Genomic DNA, 19,978 nt, shown 5'->3' with positions numbered 1-19,978 from the left:
TAGCACCTGTTCAGAGGAGACTTCCATAGATCGGACAACGCTAGAGATCTCATTTGGTGCAATGGGAGAGAGGTAGGTGAGTATGGGGGGGTGAGGGTCAGAAAATGAGTAAGATGGGGGAAGTGGGGGTAGGGAGCAGATGAGAGAACAGGATATCAAGAGTTTTTGAGGAAACGTGGGAGGCCAGTGCGGAGCATAAGGCCTGGGAGGAAGGAGGAGACTGCAGTAGGATTGGCGAGTTATTAGCAGATTTTAAAGAGTTCAGCCGTGTTGTTAGTGGCTCGTGAGATGCAAGTTTGCACATGACCTGTTTTCTTGGAGCAGATGGAAAAACAGTATTGCCGTTGGAGAAGGCGGCAGGCCAGTTTGTCAGGAGATGCGCTAGATGACTGCCAATTCCGTTCTGCCGCTTTGCACTTTCGTTTCAAAGCAGCTAAGTACGAGTCGTACCAAGAGTTGCATTTGGAGGCAGGGTCCATGCGGATCCTCAGGACAGGGGCAAGGATGTCCAGGGTGTTAGCGATAGAAAGATGGAAGTTAGAAAGGACAGAGGCAGGGGGAGAGTCCAGAGCAGGGGACAGGAGAGGGATGAAGGAAGAAGCGAAGGCAGCGACTGACACACGCTTCATCAGTCAAATGACAGCAAAGGAGACTGACAGTGGGGTGAGGGGACTGTGGGAAGGGGAGTTCAAGGAAGGAAGAGAGGAGGGAGTGGTCGGACCAGGAAAGAAGGGTAGTCAGGGGGGTGGAAAGCGGGATGTCTGACAAGATTAAGGCATCCAGGGTGGGGCCTGCAGAGTGGGTTAGGCCAGAGGGGACGATAGTGAGGGAGATAGTGTTTGCAGAGGTTGTGGAAGAGAGCTGAGGCCACATTCTGGGCGTTGAGATGGATGTGAAGTCCCCAAGGAACATAAGTTTGAGGGAGAAGGCAAGAAGAGAGGAGGAGAGGTCGGCCCATTCCAAGATGAAAAGGGAGGAAGGACCGGGGCGGTCTGTAGATGGTAACAAGAGTAACAGAAAAAGAAGAGAGCCAGTCAGGCTGCAGACTAGGCTTTCAAAGGAGGAATAGGATTGACTGGGGATAATGGAGGGAGGAACCCACTCAGGGAAAATCAGAGCTAACCCACCGCCAGATCGGGAGGGTCTGGCGTTGGATATGATCTTGTAGCCACCAGGAAGAAGAGTGTCAACAGCAGTGACGGAGCTGGCCTTGAACCATGTCTCATTGAGGGCAAGGACGTCAAGGTCTTCAAAGAGGCGACAGATGTCAGAGGAGTGTTTAATGGCAGAGCGAGAATTGAGGGTCGGTAAGTTAAGCTGGTGACCCCCTTTGAAAGATTTGAGAGGGGGTGCGGTGCAACCCCATTTAGGGAGGGGATGAGGGGAATGAGGGAAGGAGACGTGGAAGTTGAAAAGGGAAGGAAGACGCCTGTCCAGAGGGAGAAGGTTGGGCATAGAACACTAGGCCATGATAGTGCCATTGGGATAGACATTAATGGTGCATTTGGAAGATGAGAAGTGAGCCAAGAGCACTTCCTCATCTAGTGCCGCCAGAAATTGCTGAGGAGGAGAAAGAGGAGAGGACATAGAACATATAAGGGGTCCATTGGTTAGCTGAATGAACAGCAAAGAGGATGTCAGTGATAGTTCGTCAAGAGGAAGCATTGATGTAGGTGTCTGCAATGGGCAGTACCGGATTGGATCTTAGGAGTGAATTTTTTAATTTCTTCCTTCCAGACTTAGTGAGAGAGGGAAGGTAGGAGATTGAGAAACAGTTTAAAAATAATAGGGGAGACAGAGAGAACAAAGGTGGAAGGGGAACAAGTGGGGGCAAGGGGAGAGGTCAGAGGATAGCAGGGAGAGGGTCTGATGCACTAATACACAATAGAATGGCATTTGGCGGCCACACAGACAAAAAACAATAGGTGCGCTGCAAGTGCACAGATGTAAAGATCAGAGACCAGTATGTTGTGCCCCTGAGTTAGATTTGTGCAAAAGGCACTCAAAGGCACACAAAACAAAAATGGCAGCACAGATGAAAGGACAACTATATTTCGATGTTTGCAAAAGGCACCCAAAAGCACACACAACGAAAAAGGCTGCACAGAAGGAAGTAGTACACTTTAAAAAAACTTTTTTTTGCAAAAAGGAGCTCTGAGGCATGAGTAACAAGGTGGTGATGTTGGTGCGAGAAATACATAATAGATAAGCATTGGGGAAAGGAGCATGCCACAGTATTAGCAGGGATAGTGTCACAGAAGGAGGAGAGTGTGATGTGCCTCATTGCTCCTTACCAGGGCAAGTGGAACTCTTTGTGAGTCCTTTAGGGCTGAAAGGTCCTGCAGAAGTTACAAGGAGAGGTGCTCCATGATCCATCATGCTCCGCCAGGCTCAGACAGGGCCTTAGAAGTGGGCCTTAGGTGGGGGGCTTACGTTCACCTGCCGGCTACCTGATTGGATCGGATGTGTGGGGCTTGGCCAATCCCATGGGCATCATGCAGCAGACACAAAGCACTCCGGTGCTCGTGTGTAGGTCGGCCATTTTGGAACGGTTGAGGATCGAAAATTAAATAAGGCTCAAATCGGCAATAAGTTGTTGTTGGCACTCCGATTTCATGAAATGAAATGATGTTTTATTTATATCGCGCTCGTACACAAGTGTTTCAGAGCGCGAAATGGCATACAAGTTGTATAGTCCCCATCTATAAAAAATAAGGGAGATCGGAAATTACCAGCAAATTATAGGCCAGTAGCAGTACTAGATTCCGTAAGTAAAATCCTTGCTGGTATTGGGTGAAGGACTCAGGTAGGCCATCACCTTGCCGGGCAGGGTTTAGAAAGGGGATGGGGACTTCTCCCAATGGGTTAATTGTGAAAATCCTAAAAGAACAGATAAGGGCGAAGTATAATGCTTGATTGTATATTGCACCCATGCCATCTTTGATGACAATGACAAGAACCACTTATGGATCAAACTATGGTCTTGGGGAATACTCAGGCTTTTACACAGTGATACTTCAATGCAAGTAAGATTGGACACGGAAGGAAGGGTAACTCAAGAAATAATTACCAAGACAGGTCTCAGGCAGTGATGCGTGTTGACTCCTTGCTTGTTTAATCTATACGTAAGTGACTTGGTAGAGAGATTGTCTGGAATCAGATGCTTTTATCCTAAAATTGGACACAAACATCTGCAACTTTCAGCCTTTGCGGATGATTCTGTGTTAATGGATACTACTGTAGTTGGATTACAACACCAGCTGAGCGTCACTTACAGTTACTGAATGGAAAACAATCTCAAAACAAATACTGCTAAAACTGCTATACTTACATACAAAAAGGTAGTACACTAGTTGGCGAAAATCGGTTCATTAATGTGCACAAACTCGTTTCCTGCAAATCTATAATGTATCTAGGGTTCTCAATAACAAATACGTATAGCATAAATAAGGAAATTACGCTGAAAACTCACATTCTTGACGGTGCAGTTGAGGAAATTTAAATATGCATTTTTGTAAGTTCTCAAACTGGTGGATATTAAAATCAAAGCTCATAACCTTAAATTCTCACTTGCTACCTTGTGCTGCTCACAAAACAGCCTAAAAAGAGCTCTTTGGCTCTCAGAGTCCAAAAGACAAATCAGAAAAACAGAATATTTGTGTACCTTTTTTTCTTCTCAGCTTGTAAGCAACTTTGTGTAGCCTGCAATCACTGAAAAAAATCAAACTTCTATTAACTTTGCATGTTGGCAGCTGAAGAACGTTCACGTTATCTTGTCTCTTGCACTTCCCTCAACCTCTGACTGTGCTTTAATCACGCCTACTTTGCAGCCATCTGCCCACAAACAACTAGGCTCTTGCGTCGCTCATTTGAACTCCCAAGTGTGTAGGTTTCTATGTCCTGTCCATCCAACGATGTGACTGTATTCATAATGCAATACTTGGCTTGGCTACGATCATTTGTCAACGAACAACCACTCTTTTTTGCCTAACATTATAAAGGTTCTTCCTTTGCAGCAAACTCTATATGTCTTGAATGAGACACTTTTATCCTGTTAGCCATACACATTTAATCAGGTGCTCGGCCCAGAATACTCACTGGGCACGGGCGTCAATCAGTTTGCGGGTTTCTTCAATGATAGCCAATCTGCCTATCCAATATAGCTTTTTAAAACCTGGCAGGCAGCACTGGGACTCTGCTGAACTTTTCCAACATTATAATTAGCTCTGATTACTCACATAAACTCCCGTTTCCCATCCGAAAAGCCATTAATTCCTAAACATTGTAATGACTTCCATCTGCTTCTGTCATTTTCATAACTAATGAATTCGTACTTCTTTTTGTTTTATTTATTTATTGTTATGGCTGAAAATCATTCAACCTTTCAATGAAAAAAGCATTGAAAAGAGAAAAACATTTGCAGAGAAAAAAAACGTAAACAAAAAACTAATTAGACAGAATTAAAGAGCTAATTGATCGAATTACAGAGCAAAACATGGTGAGAATTATAAGGAAAAAGAAAGGAAAAATAAAAAACAATATACATTATTTATGAGCAACCATACAAAGTTCTCATCAATTTTGAAACCACAATTCATCATCCTTAAAAAGACTATGGGCCTCAATACAAGTTTGCCAGTCCGTAAACAACGGTACCGGTAAACTTCCTCCATCTTCCCACATCTACGTAACATGGCGTCTCCATCACGTTGGTACATCAAAGCTTTGCATCCCCTCAGCTAGATCTTAGATGCCACTTTCAATGTTTTTATCTTTTGGAGCCTCTGAGTCACATCTATACCGGACACAGTTCTCAACTGTCTCTTTAACTGATTTTTCTTACACCAAATAGAATTATCAAATGCATGTTTATGCTTAAATGTTGGTTGCGATCCACCCCTGGGGGCGCTCAACAAATACTCATAGCCGCCACATAGTGGCTTTCATTCATCACACTCTGTGGGTTCAAAAAGGCAGCGTTATTCCGTATACAGTAATTCAATTTCTCGAGCTTGGATTGTGACCATCTAAATCTATTTTTCCCTTCAGTAAGCAATAGAGGGGGGCTACAACGACCTCTCTTTTTTTTCCATATGGTGATAAAATGTCATGGTCGCTTTTCTCTTGAGGTAATATTTGAAAAACTCTGACCTTCAAGAGGTCACCCCTTTCCACAAGACATAGGCCCTCATTATAAGTCCCGTGGAAACCGTGCCGGAAAAACCGGCAGGTCGCCGCTGAACCCGTAATGAATTACCGCCGCCTGACTTGCCGGAACAACTGGGGTATTACAGCCCCGGCAGTCCGCTAAGTCAGGCGGTGACAATTGTTAATCCCCATTCCTATTTAAGTCCCGTAGGACTCAATGGGAATGGGGACTGCTTCTCCTTTCCTCCGCAGCTTCTCCTTATGCTTATGCTTATGCAGCTGTGCACCTATTTTAGTCATTTTTTAGCAGCATTTACTCGCGCAACAGGATGTTGCTTTGTTGGATCAACATGAGCTCTGAGTGAGGACGTCTTCCTCACATGGCTGCTGGCCACGCCCCCTATAAAAGGAACATTTTGGTTCGTTATTTTATGACCCTCGAAGGCTAGAGACTTTTTGCAGGAAAAGAGACTTGGCCATCGAGGTTCTTGAAGGTTGAGAGCGGAACGGTCGTCTCGTGTTGGGGAAGCCGAGAAGTGTGCTGTGCTCAGATGTTCCACCTTATCCCGTGCTCAAAACGTGGGGAAGGGAAACCCCTACTACTACATCCTGACACATTAGTTGTGAACACTTCGTTCTTTCTTATGCATCATATCCCAAACTCTTTTTGTAATTAGAGTAAGGATTGGCAATAGGTTTTTCTTAGTATAGGCCCTTTTATTTGACACAACACCACTAAGACTGCCTTATTTTCATTGATGGCCAAAGCATGCTCCCATCTTAGATTTAGATTAGGCATTTTTGCAGTTTAATAAACACCCTTCAACTGTGATCAATTGAGTCTGTCTTTATTGTTGCCACCATGAGTTCCTTACAGGATGCAGTGGAGAATGACCTGCTTGAACTGTGACCTAGTGAGCTCTGCTTCTGCTGCTCCACTGTGTACACACTATGAGTGGCATTCCAAGATGGTAGCCTGTCTAGATAGAGGACCAGACCATGTTATTTGCAGGAGAGGGTGAGCACTGCCAACCAACTGATCGCTGCTGGAGGTTAAGAACCATACACACCTATGCAGAGTTAAGTGAGGAAGTGGGAACTTTTATAGGCCCCAGGGTTTTCTCTGAGTGAGGGTGTATGGAAGCATTGGCTAGGTGGACTAGGAGAGGGTTGGTAGCACAAGGAGGATAAACAGGAGGTCAGAGAGGAGGCGGCAAAAGGTGAAGTGTGTAAAGGAGGTGTAACATGGGGAAGAGGTGTAACATGAGGAAGAGGTGGTGGGAAGCCGTGGAGGGCATGCTGTGAGAAAGGAGGAGAAACAGAGCAGCACCAGAACAAGTGAGGTGGCAGCAAGGAGAGATAAAGGCAGTGGGTGTAGGAATACAGTAGGGGTTGGAGACTAGAGTAAAAGTAGAGATGGAAAGTTCTTACATTTTGGGACGGAGGTGAAGAGTAAAGAAAAAGTCGTTGGAGGAGACACCAGGAGGGTGTTTAAGAGGACAATTAAAAAGGTCAGACTGGAGAGAGTGAGAGACAGCCAAGATGAGGCTGAAGTAGACAAGGAGAGGGAGCAGGATCGCAATATCCCAGATAGGAGAGTTGAAGAAGACTTAAGGTAAGAGCATGAGGCAGAATGTCAAGGCGTAGCAGGAGAAGTTGTTGGAACAGACCAGTGGAGAGGAGAGAGGATTAGATAAGGACCCCTGAGGAACAAGACCATACTGAATCATTGAGAAGTAGATGAGGAAAGGTTTTGAGGGCTAAAGCCAGGACCCTCAAATATGGAGGAAGAGTAGAACCACAGCCTGTAGACAAACATAGGTTATCAGCCTCCTATGGGAAGCGTTGAGGCTTAGCCTGGAAATACCAAGCCCTACCTTAATTTAATGCTTAGAACTAACATGTAGGGGCACGTAGGGGTTTGAGACCCAGGCAGAGAGGTTTCCTAACAGTCAGGGACGAGAAACAGAAGACCTAAATCGATGGAATAAGGACACAATAAACAAATGCAGTGCCACTTAAGCCCCAAGAATGAGTTACTTAGAAGTGAAATGGTCTCTGGAAGAAATCCCAGATGGAGGATTACACATTTCAGAGACTGTGGCTTTCTTGGCTGCCGCTCAAAGTTAAAGTACTCATTTGTAGGGTTACATTTTCACTGTTTCTCCCCTGTTATGGAACAAACCCTAATAAACCAGTGTCTTTTTATAACCTTATTACTGTGTCCATCTATATTGACCCAGCTCAGCTTTGTGACATAGTGTAAGCATTGCAGCTTGTTTTACTCACCTTCAGCACTGTGAAAGCCTTTTCCGCTCTGATAGTCTTTAATGTCGATAGCATAGGTCTTGCCTTCTTCATTAATATCGAATGATGCAAGTGTGGTAACTTCAGGGTCTGTTATAGAAAAACATCTTTCTAAGTATACATGTGTTTCCAAGGGTATACATTTTGAAACATTATGTAATTCTGTCAACAACCAATTTCCTCTAGTCATTGATCTTACACTCTCACTCTCACTCTCACTTTCTTTTATCTCAATAACTAAATGTGCAGGAATTGGAAAAGGAACAACCATTGTAATCAGATCATATGGACTGGACACCCAGGGAATGAGATCAAGAGTATACATATTTTGACTTGGCAAACTCAAAGTGATCATTGTTCCTGCCTAAAGCAACCAAGTGATGAACTTCAACTACAGTGCTTTTGCACAAAAAAACAAAAGAAAACCTAGTCAATAAACTTCAAGCCAAAGCCAATCATGTTTCATCCATCCTCAACCCCATCTCTTTGCCCCATTGTGAACTAAGATTCCAAGAGGACATGTTTTAGTCCAAAGTCCAACTATGAACTGAATAATAGGACATTCTTTGCCACATTCAATTTCGTGTAAGATCAGCAAAGATCAAAGATCTGAGTGAAGAAAACAGAGTTGCATCTGTTCTCTTCTCCTTGCAACAGCATTCTCTGCAGAGGTCATTCAGAGGTGGCAGCAAGGCACAGTGGCCGGAGTTGGCTTGGAAGACAGCATCATTGGGGCTGCAGGCATAGAAGTTGTCTGGCCATGAATCTGTTTTCCTGTCGGATACCATGTTCAGTGACAAAACTGACACAGGGAGGTAGAATGGAAGGCTGGGCAGGGCAAGAGAAACATGGGCCTCTGGTTGGGATGTAGGAGTGCCAGAATCAAGCTCTGGGGGAGTCCCACTGTGTCCTTTCTCCTACGAATGTCCCCCGTGTGCTGGGTCCAGCCATACTCTTAAATTCACTGCACACCATAAAACTAATCACACAGCATGCAATTCTTGAAAATCCGAAAGCCACCTAGCAGAATAATTGTAAAAATCACTTAACTGTCCCTATTTGGACTTATTTCCCATTTTTCTGGAGTTGCTGTCTGCCCTCTGTAAATTGATGTTTGTCCCCCTTCACCTGAAACTGTCAGATATTTCTTCTGAGACTACCATTTATTCCATTTGTAACCCCCGTCCATTCCTCCTTGAGCTCTTGCTGTCCCCCAGGTGGCGCTATTGCTCATCATTGGACCTTTTGAAACCCATTCCCTTTTAAGTCATGTTGCACATTTAATGAATTCAACTCTTGCCCTGAGGAACATAAATGACAGTGATGATATATTCTTTTCCCTGTCTTCCAGCAGTAACCATTCACATGTTTGGGGGGCTGCTATAGAGGATGATGTTGCCCCTTTAACAAAGCCAAATACTCGGGGCCAAAAGGAACATATAGCATATGCCCCATTTATCTCACATATGTTACTGACACCACTCTCAGGCATGTGAAGCAGGCCAAAAAATTGTCACAACCCACAGAACAAGTGTATGCCGAACTCAGGAATGCTACTAATGGTCCTGCGCGGACTGTACAGCGAGTCTGTGACCACCCCAAAACCAAAGCATAATTCTCTGTGAGCTCCAGCCAGAGGTTCAATGAAGAGATCAATACCACAATCATTGCCTGGTAGCTGGCACCCACATCAATCCTGAAACCAGCTTGCATTTCTCAGGAGGCCTCGGTATGCCTATCTGCTAAAAAATGTAACACCACAGGCCCTTCCATGCAGTGCCGTCAGCTGGCGTGATTGCAAGAATGCACAGCAGAATAAGCTGTCCTTTCGATAATTACCTTCACCAGTACCCACCATAAATGTTGAAAAACCCCAATGCCCCAGTCAGGCTGAGTGGGTAACTTGAGTAGGGGCTGGCTGCATAAGTAGGTTGGAGAGTGAGGAAGCAATGTGGAGGAGGTTAAGAAGTGGGAAGTGTGTCTGGAAGAAGGGTAAGGAAAAGTAAGGCGTTTGGAGGAGGCTGGGGCTTGAAGAGAGGAGGAGGTTGGAGAATAGAGGGGGAGAGAAGTCAGGTGCAGGTAGAAAGTCATCTGTAAGGACGTTGGGTATGAACATCAAGAAATGGGTGGTAAAGGAGAATCAGGAAGTGGAAGTAGGTGAACATTGAGAGGTGGTAGTAGAATAATATCAAAAGGATGATGGTGTCGCACGTCAGCAGAAGGTGGCAGGCTAATGCCAGGAGGAGGTGTCAGATTAAAATCACAAGGAGAAAAGAGAACCTAGTCAGTCAGATTAGGAAGCTTTGAGAGGGCGTGTTTGTCCCAATGCAGGCATTAGGGGCGAGCCCCCTATTTGAAGGTGTCAAGCCCAATGTGGTAGGAGGAATGAGCTTGTGACATGGCATTGAGGATAAGGACAAGAAAAGATGTAAAGAGTGGGTGAGGACAGTAAGAATCGAGACTCTAAAGACAGGTAGGTGAAGCAGACCTTCCCAAAGTTCAGCGCAACAAGAAGTTGCTAGAGGAAAAACATTTGGCTACAGCAAACTAAGTCAAAGGAAGCAGAAGGACACCCTGAGAAGAGCTGAGTAGAGAACCTGAGAAGAGCGGAATACTCGAGAATCCCTTTAAACTGGGTTTTGAGTCTCAATGCAAAGAGACTGTGACAATACCAAAGAAGAAGGGTGCAAGAAACCCTTAAATCAGAGACTAAAGCCAAGGGTGAGGAAACCCTAAGAAACAAAGAGAAGAAAGGGTGTGGAAAACCCTTAAACCCAAGCCTGGACTACTGACAGATTCCCTTTGGAAGAAAGACAAAGCAGGGACTGGGGACACCTTTAAAACCAGTATTGTTCTACCCCAGGACACACAAAGACTTATTTAGTTTTACTGGCCTATCTGTCTTGGACTGGTTACCAATCTTCATCACATTGCAGCAGCTGTTATCCCTTTGCATTTTATTTAAATTCATAAATTTCCCTTTCAGCAAACATGTTTAAATAAACATGAACCTTGCCAGGACCTCCATTCTCAGTCTAGTCATCTAGTTATCCTCATGCCCAAAGAACATCATTTAGCACTGTTGGCTGCTTTGCCTGATGACATTTTTCAGTTTCTAGAATTGCACAAACCTAAATCTAACAGGATGCCCAGGGCCATACTTGCTAGCTTGCCATGCCAGAGCATATCATGTATGTCCTTCTCCTATACAAGGCACTGTGTACAGGGTATTGGAGTCTTGGCATAGTAATAATGTGAAGATTACCATTTTCCCTAATAAGGAAAGGGAAAGCTTAAACCAGTGCCTGGAAGCGTCTTTCATTTGGGTGATCAATGGCTAAAAGAAGTTTAATATAAATTCCTTCCCAAGTCTCTCAGACCATCTGTGTAGCCTATACGTCCCAAAGTAATTAAGCATGTTGTTGGTGCACAACGAAATGTGGTCGTTTATCCCATCTGGACAGCTTGTCCCCATCAGTACTGGGTCACTCCAGACCCATTCCTCCAAGGGCTCAAAGCCCAAGGAAAAAAGAAGTGAGAGCAGCTACCCTATGCTTTCCCCTCCCTAAATTACATTATTGATTTAGGAATTTGTTCACCCTTAACCTAACAGTGGGTCTTTGTTAGAACAAACATACTCCTCTCATAAAACAGGTTCCTCCCATCCAATACTGTATATAATGCCATTCTGCCGAATCAAAGGTATTTTTTCTGGAGACTATGATGAGGACTGTTCAGACGGATTTCCAAAATCCAAATCCAATTTCCAAAAAAAGAGAGGATTTTGGGAAGCCATCCTCTTTTGGTAAACAAGATACTGAGGAGCTCATGTTCTATAAAACTGAAATTTGGTGGTGAGGAGACGTTACATGTTGACGTAGACTCAGCGCCGCCAAATTCTCATCATGTGCACAGTGAAGTGTAGGGCAAAAGGCGGTGTACGCACATGCATACCACCTTTTGCCCTACACTTTTACACGCTGCCTGCCATGCATGTATGGCAGGCTGAATATACAATTAGAATTATATCCTGCCAGACTTGATCGAAATGCAGGGCAGGGTTTAATTTAAACTGGGAACACTGCTTACCATTGTCACACAAAACCTTATAAAACACACATATATATATTACTTAATAGTTTCAGGCATTGTGCCCAAAAGTCATCAGTTCCAAAGCATACATTTCTTCAGGTACGTTTTCATAGAGATGTGTAGTGCCATTGGTTATGATTATTAAGGAGTTATACAATGTTTATTAAAAGTTCAAGTTAAGTTCAGGTGAGTACTCAACACAACTATTTTTATTGTATTAGTTTATAAAAACCTTATACAAAAAAATTGTAAAATTCAGTCATGACATATCAATATATACAAAAATGACATATTAAGTACAACAAAATCATAAAACGTGATCTTAATCCGTAATTGAAAAAGAAACTTTCCACAGACTTTCACATCAATGATTAAAAAAGAAAAAAATGAAAATCAGTTAAGAAACCTTCATCAAATTTAAGGAATAAAAAAATGCCACAATTGTAATTAGCAATGTTGTTGAATTGCCTTCTAAAATCCTATACCAAAAATGCAATTCATTTAAATAAGAAACATCATGCACACATTTGGCAAAGTGTAGTTCTTTTTTTTGTTGTAAAATAGGGCAGTGAAGAAAAAGATATTTTAGAGACTCTACCTCCTGGTTACAGAGCCTGTATATCTTATCTGGACATTTGGCTTCTAATGAAGAGAATCCCCCTGGTATGGATGAGATTTAATCTTATTCTCAAAAATGTCCTCATAAAGTGGCCATCTGCACATTGGGAAATATAACAAGGAAGAGTATCTCCATGTTTATTTTCCATACACAAGTCACTAAACAGTTTGTAAGATTGTTACTTATCACAGGTATTGCACCAATCGGCAACATAACATTTCCTTTTTGCAGCTATCGTATTATTGATTAACAAAGACAAACCTATGTCCCCTACAGTAGGAGCCTCCCAACATTTACGTTTGAAATATACAAAACAACCCCAGACAAATGTTTAATCTATTTTTCAATTAAATGATATAAAGTATTAAGGAGCTGACACTCGGATTTTTCTATGTAGAGCAATGGCTTTCCATGTTACAGCACACTTCATAGAAGATAAACCTTGTTCATATCTTATATGCAAAAGGTCTGGGAGCCCCTCTACCAAGAACGAAGATGGCTAAATAACTTGTTCTCTGGGCAGGATTCCACTCAGGGGGGTCTACAACCACGTTTTAGCTCACTGTACCTTTCACAGAGGAGAACTACCCATTTGCATATCAGTCTTTGTCCCACCCACAAGGGCAGTCCAGCACCAAAATGCTAGGCAGTTCTCCTCTGTACAAGAATACCATCAGCAACCCCAGAACCATTCATATCTAATGACAATGGAAACACAGTTAGGCAAAATGAACACCTTCCGCCATATTCATCGTCCTCATTTTCTGTAGTCAAAAATTTCAGAATATGAATTAATCTTCTGACCATAGAGGAGTGCAGGAAGTACTTTAAGGTTATAAAATGCAACTAGAGGGTTCATTGTAAAACGACAGAATTTCTGAGCGATGCAACGCATTTCTGCTCCATTAGTCTGCCATGCTTGATAACTGTGTGAGCTAATCTAACCAAGAGAAAACCAGATACTTGATTGTGCGATGGAAAGAACATTTCCATCTAATGTCCTAGTAAATCTGGTACGTTTCACACCTGTTCCATTGAAGCATAAATTGTTGGTTTTAGACATATTCACATTTAGGTTATTCATAATGGCATAATCATAGAAACAATGTAAAAGTCCTTGCAGACTCACTTGTATTCTGTCCATAAGAAGAATGTCGTCTGCATAACATAGCCATGAACATTTTTCTTTACCAATTCTCGGGGGAACAAAAGAGGACGTTTCCAAGATTTTGCCCAGATCTGAATATACAGGTTGAACAAGCAGAGGGACAATATACAATCCTGCCTCAGACCTCTTGCTGTTGGAATTAGTGGAGTAACTTTGGTGAAAATGTTGCGGGGCTGGGGGAATGACATCTAAATGAAAGGCAACACAAAATGGTGTGCCACAAAAGTTGGGGGGACAAATACCCTTGCCCCCTCCTAAAATTATGCCCATGGTAGGATTTTCCCCGGAAACAGACCCCTGCATATCCAGTCTAATTATAACCCTATTACCTTTATGAATGTGCACCAGACTAGACAGAAGAGGCTCAGGAAAATTCCCGCTTCTAAGCTTTACCCAGAGTCACTGCCTATCCACCATTTCAAAAGCCATGCATAGGTCTACACATGCCACATACTGGGGGTCCACTCCCTTAAGTCCAGCCCGTTCTATTAGGCCATTGACAAGGCCCTTTTCATCTGTCCCCGTGCCCCTCCTTAGCCCGTCTGAAACCTGGACAATCGATTTGTTGATGTAATGCAATGTTCTTTCTCCTTCAACAGGAGCACCAAAACAATGTTGCTCTCAGCATCCAGGAGGGCAATTGCTCAGTAACTAAATGGAAGTGAACAGTCACCCTTCTTTTATATAGGCACTATGGTTTAGACTCTCCAAGAGTCTGGAATAGTTCTGGATGTCAGCACATTCTCAAAGAACAAGAACAAAGCAGAGGACCTTATCTCAGGTGAAAGTTTCAGTAATCTATTGCAAAGTCCATTCAGGCCTGGGGAATGGTAATCAGAAGAGGAACTAATAGCTTCTAATGTAGTTTCCATAGTTAATTCCAAAATCCCTCACAGCTGGGCTCAAGGAGTTCAATAGAAACATCCTTATATACATCCCTAAACTAGAGTTCCACACAGCCTCTAAAATAGGGTTACATAACACCTCCATATCTAGAGAGGTGCAGTGAAAGTGCTGATTCAGCACTGCCAACTGGGGTCTGGAGGGGTACCTACCAGTTGGGGAATGATGAGAGTGGGACAGGGTATTCCAAGGTGGGACAGGATTTAATTGACAGTTGTCATTAAATTGTCTGAGACTCATGTACAGCTTGAGAAGTCTAGGTACAAAGGGTACTCAAGGGGGGACCTGAGAGGGCTTTAGGAGTGTGAGGTGTGAGGACGAGAAAACTGGGGTAACCTATTGAGAGGGGAAACTACCTAACCACCATTATGAGGCGAGTGCTACAGGTAAGTAAATAACCTTGGATTAACATAGACAGGCCCTGCATGGTGGGTAAGCATACTGAATTGCATGCGCACTTCGCGGTAACGGGGTGCGGGAGGGCCGATGCCAGCTGACTCTTCCCAGGAGACAGTAGTAGCTGGGAACAGGAGACAGCAGATACATACCAGGTAGGCGAGCAAGGCTCAAGGGCGCTCGCTGGGACCAGGGGAAATTAGACTCATAAAAACATGTTATCTGAGGCACGGACACGGTGTGGTCAGTGGTTTCAAACTGCCCCTTGGCAGATGGGCTTGGGAAGAAGGATGTGGGACGAGGGGTTGATACGGGAAGGAGTCAAACAGAAGGTACGTTTTGGTGTCACTGAAAGGTAACAAGGATTTTGTGCTCTTTCTGATGTTTGCGAGGCACCTCATTGGTCGGATGCTGTGTGAATGTCTCCCATCCCACAAGCTCAAGATGTCTCATGTTTTTATATGTGTGCTGACCAATGGCAGAATAATAAAGTCCTGGAGGCCAGCATGATTGTATAGCATAAATAAAGAAACAAGTCATTTTTGGGGCGGAGTGGGAAAAAATGTGGCGCCACCGGAGTGGTGATGGACAGACGTGGTAAAAGGGTTTGCTCCAATCACTTTTGATAAACATATGTTCAGCTATAGGGTACTGATGTAGACCAGCCAATCTGCCTTATAGGATGTTTAATATTGCGCAACATTAATCGCAACTGTTTCCTGCTATGCAAATAACCTCTAATTGTATAAAATGTTTGACCGCATTGGGCGGTGTTGTCAGCTCCTATCGACCAGTTCTGTTCCACTGGGCTTTTTGATTTGTGCTTACCTAGCTGTAATAAAGAGCGTTACTTCTTGCCTGGTGTACATTCCTTATTGGACTACATTTGCTGTCCTATTGACTATGTGTTCGTGGAGGACCCCCGATACATTTCGGAGGCGCCAGCGAGGTCCTCAGTTCCCTCAGCTACTGAGGGTATTACGGCCACCCTCTTGGGGTGTGCGGGGGCGGCGACCGCAGACCAGTTCTACACGCACCACCGAGGAAGTTTTGCAGATGCCAATTTCACAAAGGTCTGCCTAATCCCGAGCGCCACCCACACTCAGGAGGAGCGAGCCAGCACAGACAGCTCGGTACCAAGAGGGCTCAAGGATCTCTAGGACACGTGAGTGCACCCTGCATGAAAGTGCTATTCCGTGGTTGCATGCTTTTTGTCTGGTGTGTTGGATGCATCCTCAAGGAGGGAGGACGATCGGCTGTAGTAGTAGTAGTAGTTTTTCATACAGTCTGCCCCATAGGGAGTGGATGTGCAGCGGGCAGAGTGGCAGAACCCATTAGACAGGAGTTGCCATAGTGCAGCTGTTGCGTAGTTGCATCATTGGGGGAGGGGTGTTGATTTTATTTTTTTATTTGTTGAAGGAAAAGCGCTACAAAGTGGTATATGTTGACACATATATGAGCATTGGTTGTTGGTGATTAGGGTTTTTTTTTTCGTTTTCGGCACCAACCGAGGTGGAAGGGTTGGCGCCTATGGTACTGGATGTACAATATTGCGCTAACATAAAGGTGTGCCTGTGGAGAGGCCCGGAGGTATACTAATATAGAGTTTGAGGACAGGCCTGTAGAGTGGGCCAGAGCGCATGGTGGGTGTGTGAGGGCAGGCCTGTGAAGAGGGCCAGAGCTTGCAAATAGGGCATGAGGAGGAGAAGTAAGTGAATGCAAGTGAGGGTGTGAACAGGAAAAATAGGGAAAGAGGGGGGAAAAAAGGGGGACAAGGGTAAATAGAAAAAAGGGGAATGGTACATAGGGGACACAACAGGGAAAAGAGGAAAGAATAATGGCTTTTCGGGATAGCCCCCTCGATCACATGTGTGAAACATTGCACCTTTGTCACGATAAAATACTAAAATATCATTTTCAATGCGTTCAGGATACTGTGGGATAGTGTTTCCATGCATGGCAAGGGGAGGGAAAATTTATAGCAAGATAATATATGTTCTTATACCTAGTAACAAAGTACAAGGGTTCTAAGCTTAAGAGTAGACAGAATATTCTAGGGCTGTGGAAGCTCTACTTTGCCCTGGTGCCAAAATGCATTTAAAGGCATGTTTTTGAGTTGGGACAATTTTTGTCCTAGTACTTATACCGTGAAAATGTTCACTTATGAAGGTGGAAACGTTTTTGAATAAGGTCCCAACGTTTTTTACACTAGGGAATACAGTACAACTTTGCACTTGCTCCGGTACAGAGTTCTGTAGTCTGGCCCAAAATGTATTTAATATAAAAGGAAAAGGATTATTCTAGAGGAGACAGACTTGAATTGTAAACATCAGAACTGAAGAAGGAATGTTTTAACAGGAATTTCAATGATATTGATGGCACACATTCATTAGACAAAGTAGCAAATACTTCATACTTGAGGCTATTAGAAAAGGATCAATTGAAGAAATCACCAAAAATTGTACATAACTTATTTAGAACAGAGTAAACAAATAAGTAAGAATGTGATCTGTATTTTAGACTTCTTGAAATGGACCCAAACCTTTGTACGGTGTCATAAAATGTGCAACCTTTGTATAGTCGGCCTCGTTGAGCCCCCAGCCCTGCATTGCACCTTCTCCTCCCCTGCTCCCTCCCATGACATCCACTTCCCTGTTCAGTACCCTCCCGCCTCCCAGCCAGCCCTCCTTCCGGATTGGTGCTTCCCTCTGGGCTTCCAGCCCTAACAGCGAGCAGGGGCTCTGTGCCTGCTCTTTCTCCATCTGGCTTGCAAGTGAGCGGCTTTGTAGGTAAAGACCCTTCCAGGGCCTTCTTATTTTAAAAATTCAGCCTCGTTGAGCCCCCAACCCCGCATTGCACCCTCTCCTCCCCCGCTCCCTGCCGCAACATCCACTTCCCTGTTCAGTCCCCTCCACCTCCCAGCATGCCCTCCTTCCGGATTGGTGCTTCCCTCTGGGCTTCCAGTCCTAATGGCAAGCGGGAGCTCCGTGCCTGCTCTTTCTCCATCTGGCTTGCAGGTGATCGGATTTGTAGTGGAAGACCCTTCCAGGGCCTTGTTATTTTTAAAATTCTGCTTCGTTGAGCCCAAAGCCCGCATTGCACCCTCTCCTCCTCCGCTCCCTCCCGTGACATCCTCTTCCCTGTTCAGTCTCCTCCAGCCTCCCAGCCCGCCCTCCTTCCCAGATTGGGCCGGACACTGGTCTTAAGCGACCTCCCCAGGGGAACTCTCTGCCTGGCAGCCCCTGTGGCAAAGGGACACAAGACAAGGGGTCCCAAGGCAAGGGGCCCCAAGACAAAGGGCCCCAAGGCAAAGTTTGGCTTCTTAGAGGTGGCTCCAGATAGTGTCTGCAGGTGTCAGCAGGAGAAGCCATCAACCAGCAGCTACTAGTAAGGTAGGACTGGCCCTGGGTGAGGAATAGAGCCTTCAGTCTACCCTTAAACCATGCCACATAGCACCCTCACCTACACAAGAATAATACTGTGTTTTGGTAGCCTGTGTCACGCTGGAATAGTGCTTTGACATCTGTGAAAGTATTTAATCCCTTTAGTGCCACCGCCGAGCCGGCATCGTTAGTGGAAACCACTAGACCACCATGGAAACGTTTTTGACGTGGGGGGTAGGGGGGCTGCTTCAAGTAAGCAGCCCTCTCCCCCCGGCCCCCAAAGCATGCGGGCACATATGTGCACAACCCTGGAGGCAGATGGCTGATCATCTACCCCCAGGGAAGGGGGGCAAAACAAAAATAATAAATAGAACGGGGGTGGGGGCCTGGGATTTTTTTGCCCCTAATAAATGGTGGTGGCCCTCCCCCTCCCACACCAAGTGGAAAGGGGGGGCACCCCTTGTAGCCCTCCCTGGGGGCAGATTTATGGCCCCAGGCAGGAGTACATGAGGTGGCCCCCCATCCAATTGGGGGGTGGGGGAGGGCTACCAGAAATTAGTGTGCAGGCCCCCCAAAGGATGGGGCCTGCAGGTTAGGCCCCCTCGGGGGCAAATGGCTGATCATCTGCCCCAGGGAAGGGAGCAAAACAAAAAAAATGAACATTTCAAAAGGGAATTTTGGGTGGGATTGGGGGGGGCACTAGCCACCAGGGATAGATTTTACAGAAATGGCGGGTGGCCCTCTCCCCCTCACCCCAAGGGGAAATGGGGGCACCCTTTGTAGCCCTCCCTGGGGGCAGATATCTGCTCCTAGGAAGGGGTATCTGCCCCCAGGGAGGGCTGAATGAGATGCCCCCCCTGCATTTGGTGTGGGGGGTAGAGGGTCACCGCCCATTACATTAGAAAATTCCCTGGCGGTTTAGGGTGCCCCTCAGCCCACCCTAAAGTGTAGTGTACCATTTTCCATTTTTTTCTTTGTTTACCAAACTTGCCTTGGCGCAGAAGGTCACATTGGTGTGCCAATCTGGCGCCGGGGGGGCCAAAACCTTACTGCCTCACCCACTGGGGGGGCCTTTCCCACCATTTTTGGGGCCCGCCCCAACCCCGAATGGAGGGGGGGTGTACCTCACGCAGCCGTTTGTAGGAGGCCCAGGGATGCATGCATGAGGTGCCCCGCCACCCATTTGGGGTGAGGGGGAGAGGGCCCCCAAAAATGGTGGGACAGGCCCCCCAGTGGGTGGGGCAGTAAGGTTTGGGCACCCTGGTGCCAGATTGGCACACCAATGTGCCGCTCTGCACCAAGGGGAGTTGGGTTACCAAAGGAAAAGAGTGAAAATGGTGGAATGCTTTTTAGGGGGGGCGGTGGGGCACCCCAAAGGGTCGGGGAATTTTCTAATGGGATGGGGCGTTGACCCCCTTCCCCCCATCCGCAATACAGTGGGTGCCATGTCATGCAGCCCTCCCTGGGACCAGATATCTGCTCCTAGGAACGGACGCCTGAACCCAGGAAGGAGTGCAGGACAGCCCCCCTTATCTGCCCCTGGGGAGGGCTACATGAGATGGACCGCCCCTCCAATTGGGGTGGGGGTGGAGAGGTGCACCCCCCTTCACATTAGAAAATTCCACAGCGGTGTAGGGGGCTCCTCCGCCCCCGCAAAAGGGCAGCCTGCCATTTTGAATTGTGTTCTTTGTTTACTATACCTGCCTTGGCGCAGAGGGGCACATTGGTGTGCCAATATGGCGCCAGGGTGCCCAAACTTTACTGCCTCACCCACTGGGGGGCTTGTCCCACCATTTTTGGGGGCCCTCTCCCCCCCCACCCCAAATTGAGGGGGGTGTACCTCACGCAGCCGTTTGTAGGAGGCCCAGGGAGGCCTGTATGAGGTGCCCCCGCCACCCATTTGGGGTGAGGGGGGAGAGGGCCCCCAAAAATGGTGGGACAGACCCCCCAGTGGGTGGGGCA

The 19,978-nt window shown here is 45.7% G+C and overlaps 1 protein-coding gene across 2 annotated transcripts in view; it reads right to left on the bottom strand.

The window, feature by feature from the left end:
• LOC138467453 (uncharacterized) overlaps positions 1-19,978 on the bottom strand; it is a 468,769-nt gene that overhangs the window by 130,415 nt on the left and 318,376 nt on the right. For both annotated transcript variants that reach the window (XM_069607455.1, XM_069607456.1), the window contains one exon: positions 7,438-7,545. In XM_069607455.1, coding sequence (XP_069463556.1) covers positions 7,438-7,545 — 108 coding nt within the window. The remainder of the gene's footprint in view (positions 1-7,437; positions 7,546-19,978) is intronic.

Source organism: Ambystoma mexicanum, chromosome 4q, assembly GCF_040938575.1.
Source record: "Ambystoma mexicanum isolate Mex_15411 chromosome 4q, UKY_AmexF1_1, whole genome shotgun sequence".
Classification (NCBI taxonomy): domain Eukaryota; kingdom Metazoa; phylum Chordata; class Amphibia; order Caudata; family Ambystomatidae; genus Ambystoma; species Ambystoma mexicanum.
This window is presented reverse-complemented; position numbering and strand designations above follow the sequence as displayed.